Source organism: Myotis myotis, unplaced genomic scaffold (assembly GCF_014108235.1).
Source record: "Myotis myotis isolate mMyoMyo1 unplaced genomic scaffold, mMyoMyo1.p scaffold_m19_p_1, whole genome shotgun sequence".
NCBI classification, from domain to species: domain Eukaryota; kingdom Metazoa; phylum Chordata; class Mammalia; order Chiroptera; family Vespertilionidae; genus Myotis; species Myotis myotis.
In genome coordinates, this window is record NW_023416313.1 from 125,454,076 (window position 1) to 125,471,029 (window position 16,954).

The window sequence follows — 16,954 nt, forward strand, 5'->3', positions numbered from 1 at the left end:
AGTGTCCTGCTAAATATGATATTTATTGTATGTAATTTTAAAAGTCAAATTAATAGGAGGTATCACCTATTCCTCACTTGCTGAGTTTTATTCTGATTCCATGTTAAATTTGATCAAATGATTTGTTGGTCTGTGGAGATGACCATGTTGTTCTGTTAATGTAAAGGACTACAGTGAGATTTCTTAAAGACAGACTTTCTTAACATTTCTGCTTTTCCCCCAATTTATTTGTTAATACTGGATTTGATTGATAATGTTTTATTTAACATTTTTATTTATAAGTAAGATTGGCTTATGATTTTCTTTCATTTAATTCTTTGCTTTTGTTTCGGAATTATGCTTGCCTTATAAACTGTGTTGAAGCAGTTTAAATTTTTTTTTTAATTGGAAAAACTGTTTAAATTTCAACTACTTAAACAGAAACTAGTTTTTTGCTAAAGATTTAATGGAGTTTGTCCATAAATATCATTTAGAAAATGGCTGTTTCTTGGTATTTTTATTTCTTCAACTTTAGTAAAGATATCAGAAATAAATATGAACTTCTTTAATACTTGTTGAATAAATATTCTCTTGACAAGGTTCTGGGAAATGACTTACTATATAGAACTACTCTATTAACAGAGTTCATTTTTAGTCAGAGAAGCATTATTATCTTAGGGAATTCACCAGGATTAGAATTAGTTTGGAAGAGAAATACATGGAAATTTGTCTTCATGGATAGATTTTCCTCATAGGAGGATACTGTTCAATAGTAATCTAAATTCAAAGGTAACAGTTTAAGAAAAATGTTAATTTGTGTAATTATAATTTGTATCATTGAGTACACTGTTTTGGCATAATTACTGTGTGTAAAAAGACCGAAGGTAACCATTTCTTAAATGTGGTTAAGCTGTGGATTATTTTTACTGTTTTCTTTTTTAAAGCTTATTATGTGATTTCAATTAATTATAATTACCTAATAGACAAAAAATATTTATTTGTATTAGCTCTTTCCCCTTTAAAAAATTTAAATATAAATTTATTTTTTATGTTTGAGAAGTTATAGTTACTTTAATTCCAATAAAACTGATTCAGTATATCTATCCACATTTTCCTTTTTAATTCAACATTTTTAAGCATTCATAAAACAATGGGTATATTATAGAAGTAATTGTATATCTGAGTATAATTCTAGGATTTATATGACAAAACAGTGGTTCGAAACCAAGGGCAGTTTTGTCCCCAGGGTACATTTGGTAATGTCTGAATAATTTTTAGTTGTCACAGTGAGGTCTGGGGGGGAGCCACTATCTAGACTAGAGGTGGGGAACGTCCGACCCGTGGACCTCATAAGGCCCTCAACATCATTTGGTCTGGCCCTGCCAAGGTGTTAGGGATGAGTTAAATAAATGTTTGACCAACTATGGCAGGCTAATTTTTAAGTTGATAATTTTGTATGGCCCGTGAATGGTGTTATAAATATCCAAATGGCCCTTGGCAGAAAAAAAGTTCCCCCATCCTTGATCTAGACTAGAGGGTAGAGGCCAGAGATGCTAATAAACATTCTGCAGTGCACAGGATAGCCTCTCACAGTAAAGAATGATCTGTCCCAAAATGCTAGTGGTGCTGAGGTTGAGATACTCTGTCATAAAAGGAATGATCCTATCTAATGAAGAGGGAATTGACCCTCACGCCATTGCAAAGATGGAGGCTCCCACAGCCAATAAGGAGGGAATATGCTAATTGACTGCCATGCCCTCAAAGATGGCGGCGCCCACAGCCACAAGATGGCAGCGCCCAGTTCTCTTAACCCTGCTGGGTGGCAGGTGCCTGGGGGCGGGCGCAGCCGCTCCTCGCGCCTGCCTCCGGAGTCCCCCAGTCTCCTTAGCCCCCCAGCTGCCCAGGGCCGCCCGAGGCACATCAAAGCCTCAGATGGCGGCTGCCCAGCTGCTCAGGGCCGCCCGAGGCGCAGGTAAGCAGGGCCAGCCGAGGCTTGGGCTGCTGGCAGTGGCAACAGCAGAGGTGTGATGGGGCGTCGCTTTCCCCTGATGGCCAGGTTGCCTCCCTCTCCTGAGGGCTCCCAGAATGTGAGGGGGGCAGGCCTGGCTGAGGGATCCCTCCGCCCCCCAGGGCCTCTAGTATATACATAAATGTGCATACACAATATAAAAAGGTGTTCTCAGACGAATGCTTTTTTTCAGCAACTAGAATTCTAGCAACCCAGTTTACAGTGTCCTTATGCAAAGTGTATGAAGAGTATTCTGCTCTTGACATGTAGTGAGACATTTAAAACAAAATATCTAGTTTGAGATTAAGCTTGTAAATCAGAGAGTTATTGCTCATTCTTACTTTTCCACTGTTAGGAAATTCACAAAGAAACTAGGAATAAATTAAATTATATGTTTATGGCTACCTAGAAATTGTAACTGAGAAGGAATAGAATGTAGTAAATTCTTAGCTGCAGTAATCTATCTCCTTTATCTTTTATTTATATTCCTGATTTAATATTAAAGCTTTGAATATAAAATTATTTCTTTTGATAGTTTTCTGAGTAGTTGCTAAGTTACTCATATGTAAGTCTTTATATATATTTTTAATTTTTTTTTTATTGATTTTTAGAGAGAGAAGAAGGGAGAGGGAGAGAGAGATAGAAACATTAATGATGAGAGAGAATCATTGATCCGCTGCTTTCTGCACACCCCCTACTGGGAATTGAGTGTGCAATCGGGCATGTGCCCTTGACCAGAATCGAACCCGGGACCATTCAGTCTGAAGGCTGATGCTCTATCTACTGAGCCAAACCAGCTAGAGCAAGGCTCTTTATATTTTAAAAATTGCCTAAAATAATAGAATTTTAGAGCCAAAGGAAACGCAGGTTGTTTAATTCAATTTCCTCATTTACAATCAATAAAAAAAATTCATTTTTAGACAGGTGAAGTGATCTGATCCTGTGTCATATAACTTGTTAGTGCCACATCTTGGACTAGAACTCACAGCTTCTGATTTCTAGTTGTATATTCTTTCAGAGTGAGGGAAAGTTATTAATCACACTGGATTCTCTTTGAATCTTTAATTTCTTTCAAACTAGGGATATTGAAACTGTTAAATTTCACTTCCTTAAAAAGAAACTTCCTGTATAGGTTTTAAAATGAATTTTAAGCTGTATCTTTATAATTTAATTTTAATTTATAAATGATATGCTAGTTTAAACATGAATACTTCAAATTTTTCACAGGCAACGACACCTCCAAATCAAGGACGTCCAGATTCTCCTGTCTATGCTAATCTACAAGAGCTGAAAATATCCCAGTCTACTCTTCCCCCACTTCCTGGGAGCCCAGCAATTCAAATTAATGGAGAATGGGAAACTCATAAAGATACTTCGGGGCGTAGTTATTACTATAACAGAGGAACACAGGAAAGAACTTGGAAACCCCCTCGATGGACTCGAGATACAAGCATTAGCAAAGATTTCCAAAATCCAGGAGATCAAGAGGTATGAGTAATCAAGGAGTTGACCAGTGAGTTACAAAACTTTCTTTTATTTTTAATCATTCAGAGCAAAAGGAGTGAATAGGTTTGTGTCTTGGTATTGAAATGGTAGTGCACTTGAAATCTCTAAAATATCAAATCTTCTTTGCAGGTTTTATTATGTTATTGCTAGTTACTGTCTCTAACTGATAGACAGAAGCTAACCTTGTAGTGTGCTTACTAGTTGCAGAATTAACTGGATTAAAGTTGTGTAGTGTCAGCAGTTTCCCTCATGTGCTCATGTGCTAGGTGATAGTTCAATCACTGTTACTGCCCATGCAGTGATGTTTTTTTTTTAGAAAAGGAAGGGGAAAAAAATGATGTGGCTTAGTCAAATACACCAAAACAAATATTTAACTGATTAAAACTGATACTTTATTGGTTTGGTATGCTACCAGGATATTTCTCAGTTTCTGACAGTTAGAGGTACAAGATCACTTTTTATTTATATGTAAGGGAGATAAGTATAATCTAGTGGTCTGCTACAAATGAGCCATCCAGTAAGTCTCACAGTGTATTTCAAAATCATTATTTTCTCTGACAGGTGTTCATACTATCTTTCCCCTGCACCCTTGGTTTCTTTCACCTTTCCCCACACTTCTTGAAGGGTGGTGCAGTGAATTGGCTAGCTGTATTTTGAGAAATACTTACCTCAGAGGTTTGTAGAGGTTCCTTGGGGCTGTCTAGAAATGCAGAAAAAGCTTCATTAGGGTTCAAAAAAGGGTGTTAAATCCTGCTGTTCAATAAACTGGGGCTCAGCACTTGCATAGGACACCCTGCCCTTATAAAAAGCAGCTGGCTTGTATAATAAAAACGTATCTTCAGGAGCTGGAAAAATCAGGTAACACCTCTTGTATTTAACTGAATCTAAAAGCTTTTTGTAGTTAATAACCCCTCTTCTGTCCTGTGTTTTAGTTGGTTATTAATAGCTCTGGTCTGGTGGTAAATTGTACTTTTAGTGTTCAAGAATGAGATTGAGAATAGTGAGAGAAATTGTTTCTGGTTATTGTAATAAAAAAATGTTAGAAAAACTATTTGAATTGTAGACCTAGAAAGATTTGAAAATAAATTATCCTGTGTATCAACAATAAAGTAAAATCTTGTAATTTGGGAGATTGGGGAAAGGGCTAAATTATAGAATAATTTAAAGGAATTTTAAAGTACACACAAGAACTTTTAACATGTTTTTTTAGCTTTCAATTTCATTAAATGAAAGAGTGTTTTGTATATCAGAGTCTCAGCTTACAAATTGTATAAAAATAGATATTTTCAAAGTGGCTAAGTCATATCTTCTGGTTCTTGGGAAAGGTTGTGCATGGGAGGCAAAGTTGAGACTTTGTTAAAATGTCTATATTCTGCTCTCATATTTAATTGCTAGTTTGCCTGAATGTAGAATTCTGGTTGGAAATCATTTTTTTTCTTACATTTGCAAGGCATTTTGAACTTTATGGCAGGCTGGATCATCTGCTTATTGGTGAGTCCCCAATGTTAGAACCATTAGCTCTTTCCTTTTAGACCAGTGGTTCTCAGCCTTCTAGCCCTTTAAATACAGTTCCTCATGTTGTGACCCAACCATAAAATTATTTTCGTTGCTACTTCATAACTGTAATGTTGCTACTGTTATGAATCGTAATGTAAATATCTGATATGCAGGATGGTCTTAGGCGACCCTTGTGAAAGGGTCGTTGACTGCCAAAGGGGTCGCGACCCACAGGTTGAGAACCGCTGTTTTAGACTAATCGGTTTCCACAGAAGTCTTAAAATCTTCTATGTAGAAAGTCAGGGCTGCCAGGATCTTGGTAGTTAGCATTCAGTTTGCATATAATCCCTTAGTCCCTCTTTCTGTTGGTACCCATGTCCTAATTATGTTGTCTGAGTTGTCTTCCAACTAAGAATTGTACTGTTTTTCTCTCTTGAGAGGGAATAAATACCTATACTTGTGCTGAGATAAGGAAGAGGTGCACTCCCAGCAGCCAGGTAGTATCCCTACTTTCAGCCCCAATTCCAGGAATACCGTCAGTTCCTGAGCCATTTGAAGATTCTTCTCTATAAATTTATTGGATTTCATCTTCCCTTCCCAACTTCATTCCCTACTCCCACCAGTTTAGATTCTGCTTTCTTGTTCATCTGTGTCTCAACTTCCAGAGTGTTGTGACTGTTGGCTCTTCTTTATTTTCCCTCTTCTTGTGGGTTTAGGACTTTTAAAGGATATCTCACCATTTTTATTTTAGTGGGGTTTGATACAGAGCAAGTGTTCCATCTTAACTTAGAAACATTATTTTAGTGGTCATTCTAGAACAGCGGCTCTCAACCTGTGGCACCCGACCCCTTCTGGGGTCAAACGACCCTTTCACAGGGGTCGCCTAAGACCATCAGAAAACACATATATAATTACATATTGTTTTTGTGATTAATCACTATGCTTTAATTATGTTCAATTTGTAACAATGAAAATACATCCTGCATATCAGATATTTACATTACGATTCATAACAGTAGCAAAATTACAGTTATGAAGTAGCAACGAAAATAATTTTATGGTTGGGGGTCACCACAACATGAGGAACTGTATTAAAGGGTTGCGGCATTAGGAAGGTTGAGAACCACTGCTCTAGAACAAAGGTTCTCAACTAGGGACAGTTCTCCTCAGGGAGGCGTTGTGGGGTGTCCGGTGTGGGGGTTAGACAGTGTGGAGAGAGTTTTAGTTGTTACAGTTGGGAGACTGCTACTGGCCTCTAGTGGTTGGAGACCAGAGATGCTGTTGAATAGCTTATGATACACAAGAAAACTCGCACAAAGAGTTATCAGTCTGGTCTTAAATGTCAGTAGTGTTGCTTTTGCTTCTTGCTCCTTAAAGCCGTACAAGGACTATACATGTTGTTGTGCTATTGTCTTATATTTTATTTTATTTTTGTCTTTATTCTTGTTGTACATGGTCACTCTTAAAATTAATCCTCGTATTTACTACCACTTTTATCACATTTCTTTACATAAATTAGATTATCTGGATAACTTTCCTACCATCTTAAGTACATACTTTTAAATGTCCTTTGTGAGGATCTGTTCATGAGAGAATTTTAGTTTTTATTTATCTGGAAATTTATTTATTTTATCCTTATATTTAAAGAATGTCTTTACTAGGTATATAGATCTAAGTTGAATATTTACTTGTTTGTTTTTTTCTAATTTATTAAAGATTTTACTCTCATGTTCCTTGCTTCCATGGTTGATGAAAAAAATTCATCTGTCAGTCTGATTGTCATTTCTTGCTGACAACTTTTAAGATATTCTATTTATAATTTCACTATGATGTGATAAGGTGAAGGTATCTTTTCTATTTCCTGCCAGGGCTTTGTTGGAATCCTGAATTTTAGGAGTCCTATCTTTGATCAGTTCTGGAAAATTCGTAGCCATTAACTCGATAAAGCTAGTGTCTCATTTTCTCTTCTCATTCTGGAAATTTGAGTAAATGAATGTTTAGTCTGTTTATTCTGTTTGTCATGTCTCTTGATTTCCCTTATATTTAAAAATGTGATCTCTATGTCTCTCTGCTTCATTCTCAATAATTTTCAAGATGTAGTTTCTGTTCACTATTTTCCTCTGGATGCCAAATCAACTACATTTTTTTTAAATTTTCTATTTATTAATTAATTTATTTTTTAATTAAATCTTTATTGTTCAAGTTATTACAGTTGTTCCTCTTTTTTCCCTCCATAGCTCCCCTCCACCCGGTTCCCACCCCACCCTCTGCCCTTACCACCCCACCACCCCCCGCCCACTGTCCTCATCCATAGGTGTACGACTTTTGTCCGTTTCTTCCCGCACCCCCCACACATCTTTCCCCCTGGAGAATAGTCAGTCCACTCCCTTTCTATGCCCCTGATTCTATTATAGTCACCAGTTTATTCTGCTCATCAGATTATTTATTCACTTAATTTTTAGATTCACTTGTTGATTTGTATTTGTTGTTCATAATTTCTATCTTTACCTTTTTCTTCTTCTTCCTCTTCTTAAAGGATACCTTTCAGCATTTCATATAATACTGGTTTGGTGGTGATGAATTCCTTTAGCTTTTTCTTATCTGTGAAGCTCTTTATCTGACCTTCAATTCTGAATGATAGCTTTGCTGGGTAAAGTAATCTTGGTTGTAGGTTCTTGGCATTCATCACTTTGAATATTTCTTGCCACTCCCTTCTGGCCTGCATAATTTCTATTGAGAAATCAGCTGACAGTCGTATGGGTATTTCCTTGTAGGTAACTGACTGTTTTTCTCTTGTTGCTTTTAAGATTCTCTCGTTGTCTTTTGCTCTTGGCATTTTAATTATGATGTGTCTTGGTGTGGTCCTCTTTGGATTCCTTTTGTCTGGGGTTCTCTGCACTTCGTGGATTTGTAAGTCTATTTCTTTCACCAGGTAGGGGAAGTTTTCTGTCATGATTTCTTCAAATAGGTTTTCAATATCTTGCTCTCTCTCTTCTTCTGGCATCCCCATAATTCGGATGTTGGTACACTTGAAGTTGTCCCAGAGGCTCCTTACACTATCTTCATATTTTTGGATTCTTTTTTCTTTTTGTTTTTCCGGTTGGGTGTTTTTTGCTTTTTTGTATTTCAAATCTTTGACTTGATTCTTGCGATCCTCTAGTCTGCTGTTGGAACTCTGTATAATATTCTTTATTTTAGTCAGTATATGCTTAATTTCCAGTTGGTCCTTTTTCAGAACCTCGATGGTCTCACTGGATTTCTTGATGGTCTCATTAAATTTATTGGCGGTTTCTAGAAAATCCTTGAAAAACCTTAAAAGTGTGGTTTTGAACTCTATATCCAGTAGTTTGCTTTTCTCCATTTCTGTCATTTGTGACCTGTTTCTTTGTCTCCGCATTTTTCATGCTTCCCTGTGTTGATAGAGTGGCTTTCTGTGCTAGGTGTCCTATTGGTCCCAGTGGCTCAGCCTTCCTAATTACCTGAGGTGGACACTCTTGGTGCACCCCTTTGTGGTCTTTGTGCACAGTCTTGTTGTAGTTAAGCCTTGATTGTTGTAGGTATCACTGGGAGGAATTGACCTCCAGGCCAGTTGGCTGTGAGAATCAGCTGTGTCTACAGTGGGAGAACTTCTGTGCTGGAGATACCCTTCTGGGGCAAGACTTGCTTCAGTGGGGCTTTGGTGCTCACTGAGTCTGCCCCCTGAGTGTGTCCCTTATGGATCTGAGGAGTTGTAATCTGGATAGTCCCACTCTGACCACTGGGTACACTGGCTCTTGAATATCTAAGGAGGTGCTAATTTAGCCTCTGCCTGAGGCTACCCAGCAGGAGCTATGGAGAGATCTGCAGATTCCTCTTCTTTGTTTGGGGTTTGGAGGTGCCTAGATGAGGCCCAGCTGTGAAGCAATGCAAGCTGCTGTGGGGCCTTGGGCCTTCTTTTGGATGTTCTGGGTCTCTCTGACCCAGCTGCAGTTTGTTAGGTAATTTTCAGATTGCAAAGGGCCAGGCCTTTCATATGCAAAAGGCTCTGTGCCCAGCTTGGGTGGGGCAGGGTCTCGGAATCAACAGGGCGGAGCAAACAGCTATGGCTGATCCTCAGTCCTACCCTAAAAGGCCCCGTGTCTCAGTGTCCTGGTAATCGCTGCAAGCACCTCTGAAAAAAGCCGCCCTCGAGTTCCGACCAATGCCAGATAGTCCAGTTTCTCCCAGTATGAGTCTGGGTCCCCAGAGACTTGCCCGGAACTGGAGTTCAGAGCAATCGGGAGCTTGAGACTCCCTCCCAATTGTAAAAGATGACTGTGTCCTCAGTTGCCCTCCCTTTCCACGTGCGCCTCTGTACCTCTGCACTTTACTTCCACACCTCCTCCAAGTCTCAGTGTGCTTTTATCTTTCCTTCTATTGGTATTATTTCCACTCAGCCAGCCTTCCTGTGGTTCTGGATGATGTCCGTTTTGTTTTTCAGTTGTATTTTTGAAGTGGTTTTATGAGGCTGCAATTTCCAGTGTTTACCTATGCTGCCATCTTGGTTTCTGTCTCAACTACATTTTTATTTGATGTTAAACCAGTCCTTGAATTAAAAAAAAAAAATGTTTTTATTTGTTTGGTGAAGCTTCCCCTCTTATTAGTTTGAAAAGTTTGAAACCTACAATAAAGTAGAAAGAGTAATACAGTAAAACTTCATATACCAGAGATTTCTTGTAGAGTTACCAATTGTTAATATTTTGCCACATTTGCTTTATTTCTCTCTTCCTCCCTCCAACCCTCTTGTAACTTTTTTCTGGACTATTTGGAGCAGACAACGTAATTATTCTCTCAACTATATGAACATTTTCCAGCAAAACCATATTTTTAGTGAAAAATAGATTTATCATAGAAAAAATGTAATGCTGATATATTATTTAGTATACAATTAATATTCCATGTTGTTCACTTATCAAATAATATCTTATGTAGTTTTTTTTCCTACAATGAAGGGCCTATTGTTTACTAGTATTTGTTATTATCTTTTTTTAGTCTGATATTTTAATTTTGATAATTCCAGTAAATTGTATATATGTACCACATCTTCTTTATCCAATCCTCCATTGAAGGACACTTTGGTTGTCTTAATGTCTTGGACACCATGAATAATGCTCGGATGAATTCAGATTTGCAAATAAATATTTTCAAGTTTTTTTGGTAGATACTCAAAAGAGGGATTGCTGGGTAATATGGTAAGTCCATTCTTAATTTTTTTAGGAATTACCAAACTGTTTTCCATAGTGGCTGTACCAGTTTACATTCCCACCAGCAGTGAATGAGGGTTCCTTTTTCTTCAAAACCTCTTCAACATTTGTTATTAATGCCAAAATTTCTGTTTGGGTCTGAGTTCATTGTCTCGCAAAATTGAAGAATGAGTTCACAAAGAGATGAGGAAAAGTAAAGTTTTTTATTTAGATTTTTTTTTTTTTTAAATTTAATTACAGAGGAAGGGAGAGGGAGAGGGAGAGATCTGCCTCTCCCTCTCCCTTCCTCTGTAATTAAATTCAACAAATGAGAGAGAATCAATGATCGGCTGCTTTCTGCACACTGCACACTGGGGATCAAGCCTGCAACCTGGGCATGTCCCCTGACTGGGAATTGAACCATGACTTCCTGGTTCATAGGTCAATACTCAACCATGAGCCATATGGGCAGGACTGAGAAAGTAAAGTTTTATTACAGAAAAACTCCTTGCTGCAGGAGGGAGGGTACCCAAGCACATTACCACCAAAGCTTCTTTGTCTAGAGCAGTGGTTCTCACCCTGTGGGTTGCGACCCCTTTGGGGGTCGAACGACCCTTTCACAGGGGTCACCTAAGATCATCGGAAAACACATATGTAATTACATATTGTTTTTGTGATTAATCACTATGCTTTAATTATGTTCAATTTGTAACAATGAAATTGGGGGTCACCACAACATGAGGAACTGTATTAAAGGGTTGTGGCATTAGGAAGGTTGAGAACCACTGGTTGAGGTTAGTATGTGCCCTGCTAACTTCCCACTGGTAAATTCTAAGAATTCTACCTTAGCAATATCCATACATTTTAAACTTCAGGGTTCTTGCTCATTTTCCCCAACCCTGTTTCAGCCCTGGACCAGCCCCATGGTTCTTGTGATTTCAAATGGGACACAAGGTGTGGTTGATGAACTGGTTTCTGCTCCCAAAGGCCGGGTTCAGTCACTCCTCCCCTTTATATTCCTCTCCCCCATATCCCACCCTTAATTGACTACTCATTTCTAACTCCTCATTATTACCTATCTTGTTGTTACTAGCCATTCTAATAGGTATGAGCTGGTGTATTGTAGTTTTGATTTGCATTTCCTTAATAGCTAGTAAAATTGAACATCTTTTCATATATGTTAGCCATTCATGTCTTTTTGGGGAGAGGTGTCTGTTTACATTCTCTGTCCATTTTTTAAATTGGATTGTTTGTTTGGTGTTGAGTTGTATGAGTTGAGTTCTTTATATAGTTTGGATATTAACCCCTTGTTGGAGCTGTTATTTGCAAATATCATCTCCCATTTCATTGGTTGCCTTTTTGTTATGTTGTCAGTTTCTGCTGTGCAAATGCTTTTTAGTATTTTATAGTCCTATTCATTTCTTTTTACCTTTATTTCCCTTGCCTTTGGTGTCAGATTCATAAAATGTTTCCTATGACCATGGTCCATAAGAAAACATAGCACTTATGTTTTCTTCTATGTAATTTATTGTTTCAGATCTATGTCTTTGATTCATTTTGAATTAAATTATGTACATGGGTCAAATTGTAACCTAGTTTCATTTTTTTTTTTGCATGTGGCTTTCTGACTGGCTGGTGGGCATGGCTTGGGCGTAGCAAAGGTATGGTCAATAATTTTCCCAGCATCATTTATTGAAGAGACTTTCCCTCTACCCCCTTTCGATTGTGTGTTTTTGGCTCTTTGTCAAAAATTATTTGCCCATATACCTGTGGTTTTATTTCTGGGCTCTTAATTCTGTTCTATTGCTCTGTGTGGTCTTTTTTTTCACCAGTACCATGCTGTTTTGATTATCGTAGTTCTGTATTACAGTTTTGAAGTCAGGTGGTATGATAGTTCTGGCTTTGTTCTTTTTTACTCAGGATTGCTATTCATGGTCTTTTGCGGTTCCATACAGACCTGATAATTTGAAAATTCTATTTCTTTAAAAAATGACATTAGGATTTTGATGGGGATTAAATCTGTATATTGCTTTGGGTAATATGGCCCTTTTAACAATGTTGATTCTTCCAGTCCATGAACATGGAATATCTTTCCATTTCATTGTGTCTTTTTCTATCTCTTTAAAAAAATATATATATCTACACTAATAAAGGACAAAGATGCTAATTGACCATACCTTTGCTATACCCAAGCCATGCCCACCAGCCAGTCAGAGCGACTATATGCAAATTAACCCAACCAGGATGGTGGCTGGCAGCCACGAGCTGGAGCAAGCAGGAGGCTTGGTTGCCCCGGCTGTTGAGGAAGCCAAGCTTCCCACCTGCATTGGCTGGCTGTGGCCTCCGCAAAAGGCAACAAAGTTTCAATTATAGGAGCTAAATAAATCCCAGATACCGGCTCCCAGCCAGCCTCACTGGGAGCTTGAGTGGCTGGGGGCTGTGACCAGCCTGCAAACAGCCATCAGCCCCTCACCCAGATGGCCACACACTCATGGGGTGAGGGTCCCTGCTAGGGCTTGGCCAGCCTGCAAACAGCCATCAGCCCCTCACCCAGGATGGCCACACCTTCATGGGGTGAGGGTCCCTGCTGGGGGCTTGGCCAGCCTGTGAACAGCCATCAGCCCCTCACATAGACTGGCCAGGGACCCGAGCAGGACCCTCCACCCTGAAGGGGGTGTGGCCAGCCTGAAAACAGCCATCAGCCCCTCATCCAGGCTGGCCAGGCACCCCAGCAGGGACCCCCACCCTGAATGGGCTGTGACCAGCCTGCAAATAGCCATCAGCCCCTCACCCACGATGGCCACACCCTCATGGGGTGAGGGTCCTCACTGAGGGGCTTGGCCAGCATGCAAACAGCCATCAGCCACTCACCCAGGCTGGCCAGGGACCCCAGCGGTGACCCCCACCCTGAAGGGGCTGTGGCCAGCCTGCAAACAGCCATCAGCCCCTCACCCAGGTTTGCCACACCCTCATTGGGTAAGGTTCCCTGCTAGGGGCCTTGGCCAGCCTGCAAACAGCCATCAGCCCCTTATCCAGGCTGGCCAGGCACACCAGCAGGGACCCCCACCCTGATCCAGGACACACTTCAGGGAAAACCAGCCAGCCCCCACCCATGCACCAGGCATCTATCCTATTTAATAAAAGGGTAATATGCAAATTGACTCTAATAACAGAACGATGGAATCACTGGTCACTATGACACACACTGACCACCAGGGGTCAGACGCTCAATGCAGGAGCTGCCCCCTAGTGGTCAGTGTGCTCCCACAGGGGGAGCTCTGCTCAGCCACAAGCCAGGCTGACGACTGCTAGTACAGTGGAGAGGCTCCCGCCTCCTCAGCAGTGCTAAGGATGTCTGACTGCCTCTAGGCCTGCTCCCCGCTGGCAAGTGGATATCCCCCGAGAGCTCCCAGGCTGCCAGAGGGATGTCTGACTGCCAGCTTAGTTCCAATCCCCCCCCAGGGAGTGGGCCTAAGCCAGCAGGTGGTCATTCCCCGAGGGGTGCCAGACTGCGAGAGGGCACAGGCCGGGCAGAGGGACCCTCCTGAGTGCACAAATTTTTGTGCACCGGGCCTCTAGTATATATATATATATATAATTGTTGACAGTATTACATCTACTTCTTTTGATAATACTTTATAGTTTTTAGTATATAGGTCCTTCACATCCTTATTTAAGTTTATTCCTTGGTATTTTATTCTTTTGGTTGTAATTGTAAGAGGAATTTTCTCCCCCCCACCTCCATTTTCTCCCCCCCCCCCCACCTCCATTTCTTTTTCTGAAGTTTCATTGTTTGTATATAGGAAAACAGTGGATTTTCGTGCATTGATTTTGTATCCTGCAACTTTACTGTATTTGTTTCTAATAGTTTTTGGTAGAGTCTTTAGAGTTTTCTATATACAGAATTATGTCTTCTGCACAAAATGACACTTATATATGTCTCCTGAAGGCATCATATGGTTAGGTTTTGTTTTTTGATCCACTCTGCTACTCTCTCTTTATTGGTGAATTCAGTCCATTTACATTTAGCGTAATTATTGATGTATGAAAATTTCCTATATCCATTTCATCTTTTGTTTTTTGGTAGCTCTATACCTCCATTGGTTCTTTTTCTTTGTGGTTCTGTCTGTTTTTCTTTGGTGATATTCCATACTTCACTTTTTTTTCTCTTTTTTTAAGCTATGTGTCTCTATTTTGAGTTTTTGTGTGTGGTTACTATTAGGTTTATGAAAAAGAAAATTTCATGTATATAGTAGCTCTTTTTCTTTTGAATGCATCTGATGTCCATCCTCCTTTGCAAAGTCAGACTTCCACCCTCTCCCCTTTTATTGTCACAAATTGTCCCTGTTTTTGTTGCCACAAAGTATCTCTAATTATGCTTTAAGTTGGTTTTTAATGAAAATATTTTTTAAATTGATTTCAGAGAGAAGAGAGAGATAGAAACATCAATGATGAGAGGGAATAATTGATTGGTTGCCTTCTGCACACCCCTTCTTGGGGATTGAGCTGCAACTCAGGCATGTGCCCCAACTGGGAATTGTGCCCTGATAGAGAATTTAACCCTGACCTCCTAGTTCATAGGTTGACGCTCAACCACTGAGCCACACCAGCCAGGTTATGTTGTAAGTTTGTTGGTGAACTTACTCATAGTGACCTTTTGTTATTTGTTTCAGGTAGAATAACCCCCTTGTGTATTTCCTGCAATAGGGGTCTTCTGATGAATTCCCTTTGTTTCTGTATGTATAGAAAAGTATTTCTTCTTCATATTTAACCCTTTTTGGTCCAATGTGGAGGCTGACTCGACAGACCAGGCGCTAGGAGCAGGTCCAACGTTGAGGCTGAGGTCAACACTGCAAACCGTTCAACATTCAATACCGTCAATTAATTTGGACCAGACTGTTTGAATTCCAAAAATAAAATTGGACTGCAGAGGGTTAAAGGATAACTTTACTGGATATATTATTCTTCGCTGGTAATTTCTCTCTTTCAGTAGTTTGAATATTTGGTCCCACTTCTCTTCTGGCTTGTAGAGCTTCTGCTGAGAAGTTTGATGATAATGTAATGGGCTTTCCTTTATATGTTACCTCCCCCTCCCCCTAACCACCTGGCTGCCTTGAAAATTCTTTCTTTGTTAAAAAAATTAATTTTTGACAGTTTTAATGCAATGTGCCTTGGAGAAGGCCTCTTTGGATCGAAATAACTATGTGTTATTGCTTCTTGGATTCAAGGATGTTGCTCTTTCCATAGGTTTGGGAAGTTCTTATCAGCTGTTTGTTTGAATAGGCTCTCTGTTTCTTCCTCATTTTCTGGTATGCCTATTATTCTTATACTAGAGGCCCGGTGCACGAAAATCATGCAAGAGTAGGACTTCCTTCCCCTGGCTGCTGGCACCGGCTTCCCTATGGCACCTGGGACCCAGGCTTTCCTCGCAGCCCCGGCTTCATCCAGAAGGTCGTCCGGTCTAATTAGCATATTATGCTTTTATTATTATAGATAGAGGCCCAGTGCATAAAAATTTGTGCATGCGGGGGGGGGGGGTGGTTGGGTGGGCAGGTTCCCTTAGCCTGGCCTGTGCCCTTTCACAGTCCAGGAGCCCTCAGGGGATGTCCTATTGACAGCTTAGGCCAGCTCAGGGAGTGGGCCTAACCTGCAGTCTGGCCTCCCTCTGTGGGAGGCAACCAGGCGGTCTGATCAGGGGACGGTGCCGCCCCCACCCCCCGCCACTGCCGCTGGCCTCCTTCTGCGGGAGGTGACTGGGCAAGCGATCGGGATGGCGCCGCCCCCATCACCCCACTGCTGCTGCCGCTGCTGGCCTCCTTCTATGGGAGGCGATAGGGCAAACCTGTCAGGGGATGGCGCTGCCCCCATCACCCCACTGTTGCTGCCGCCGACGCCACCGGCCTCTTTCTTCGGGAGGTGACCAGGCGGCCAATCGGGATGGCACCAGCCTGCGCGGCCTGCCCCCCACCCCCCTGCTATCGTCCCTCTGCCGCCACTGGTCCCTGCTGCGCCCTTCACCCCCATCGCCGTCCCCTCCCTCTGCCCACTGGCATTTGCCTTGGCTGTCCTGGTGCTGCCTACTCGCTGGCCCCGCCCCCCGCTGACTGGTTGTTCAGCCTTTCAGTCGATTTGCATATTACGCTTTTATTATATAGGACTAGAGGCCCGGTGCACAAAAATTTGTCCACTCGGGTGGGTCCCTCAGCCTGGCCTGTGCCCTCTCGCAATCTGGGGCCCCTTGGGGGCCCCTTCCCCTTGCTGCTGGCACCAGTTTTCCTCCGGCACCCGGAACCCAGGCCTTCGCTCTTCCCCGGGAGGGGCCCGAGTGGTGGGCAAGGGGCTTAGCTCTTTTAAAAATACTTCTGAATGTTTTGTAAATAACCCTGTAGGAATCTACTTTCTGAAACATGCTGGTTGTTAAGGGGTGATTTGGGTAATCAACAAAATGTATGTAAAAATCTTAATCCCCAGTACCTCAGAATGTACCTGTATATGGAGAAAGGATCTTTAAAGAGGGGATTACATTAAATTGAGGCAGTTCCAGTGTGACTCTTAGCCCATCTCACTGAAGTCCTTATAAGAAGAAGAATGTTGGGGTCCAGCCCCAGCAGGTCCAGAGGTTCCCAAAGGTGTGGACGGAGTTGGCGAAGAAGGAATGACAGAGGCAGCGTTCAGGTGATCATCATAGCCAGGTTCTCTTTTTATTGTCCTGTTACATCTATATTTATACTATTTGATCCTATAAGCATGCCTCTATAAGCTT

The 16,954-nt window shown here is 41.0% G+C and overlaps 1 protein-coding gene across 16 annotated transcripts in view; it reads left to right on the forward strand.

Annotated features, from left to right (window-relative positions):
• The window catches only part of ARHGAP12 (Rho GTPase activating protein 12), a 206,078-nt gene that overhangs the window by 96,747 nt on the left and 92,377 nt on the right, over positions 1-16,954 (forward strand). For 9 of the 16 annotated variants that reach the window (XM_036351214.1, XM_036351162.1, XM_036351195.1 and 6 more), the window contains one exon: positions 3,215-3,475. In XM_036351214.1, coding sequence (XP_036207107.1) covers positions 3,215-3,475 — 261 coding nt within the window. Of the gene's footprint in view, positions 1-3,214; positions 3,501-4,943; positions 4,985-11,847; positions 11,853-16,764; positions 16,867-16,954 lie in introns of those variants that run through there. The other 7 variants (XM_036351247.1, XM_036351238.1, XM_036351252.1 and 4 more) reach the window with 5 other exon arrangements.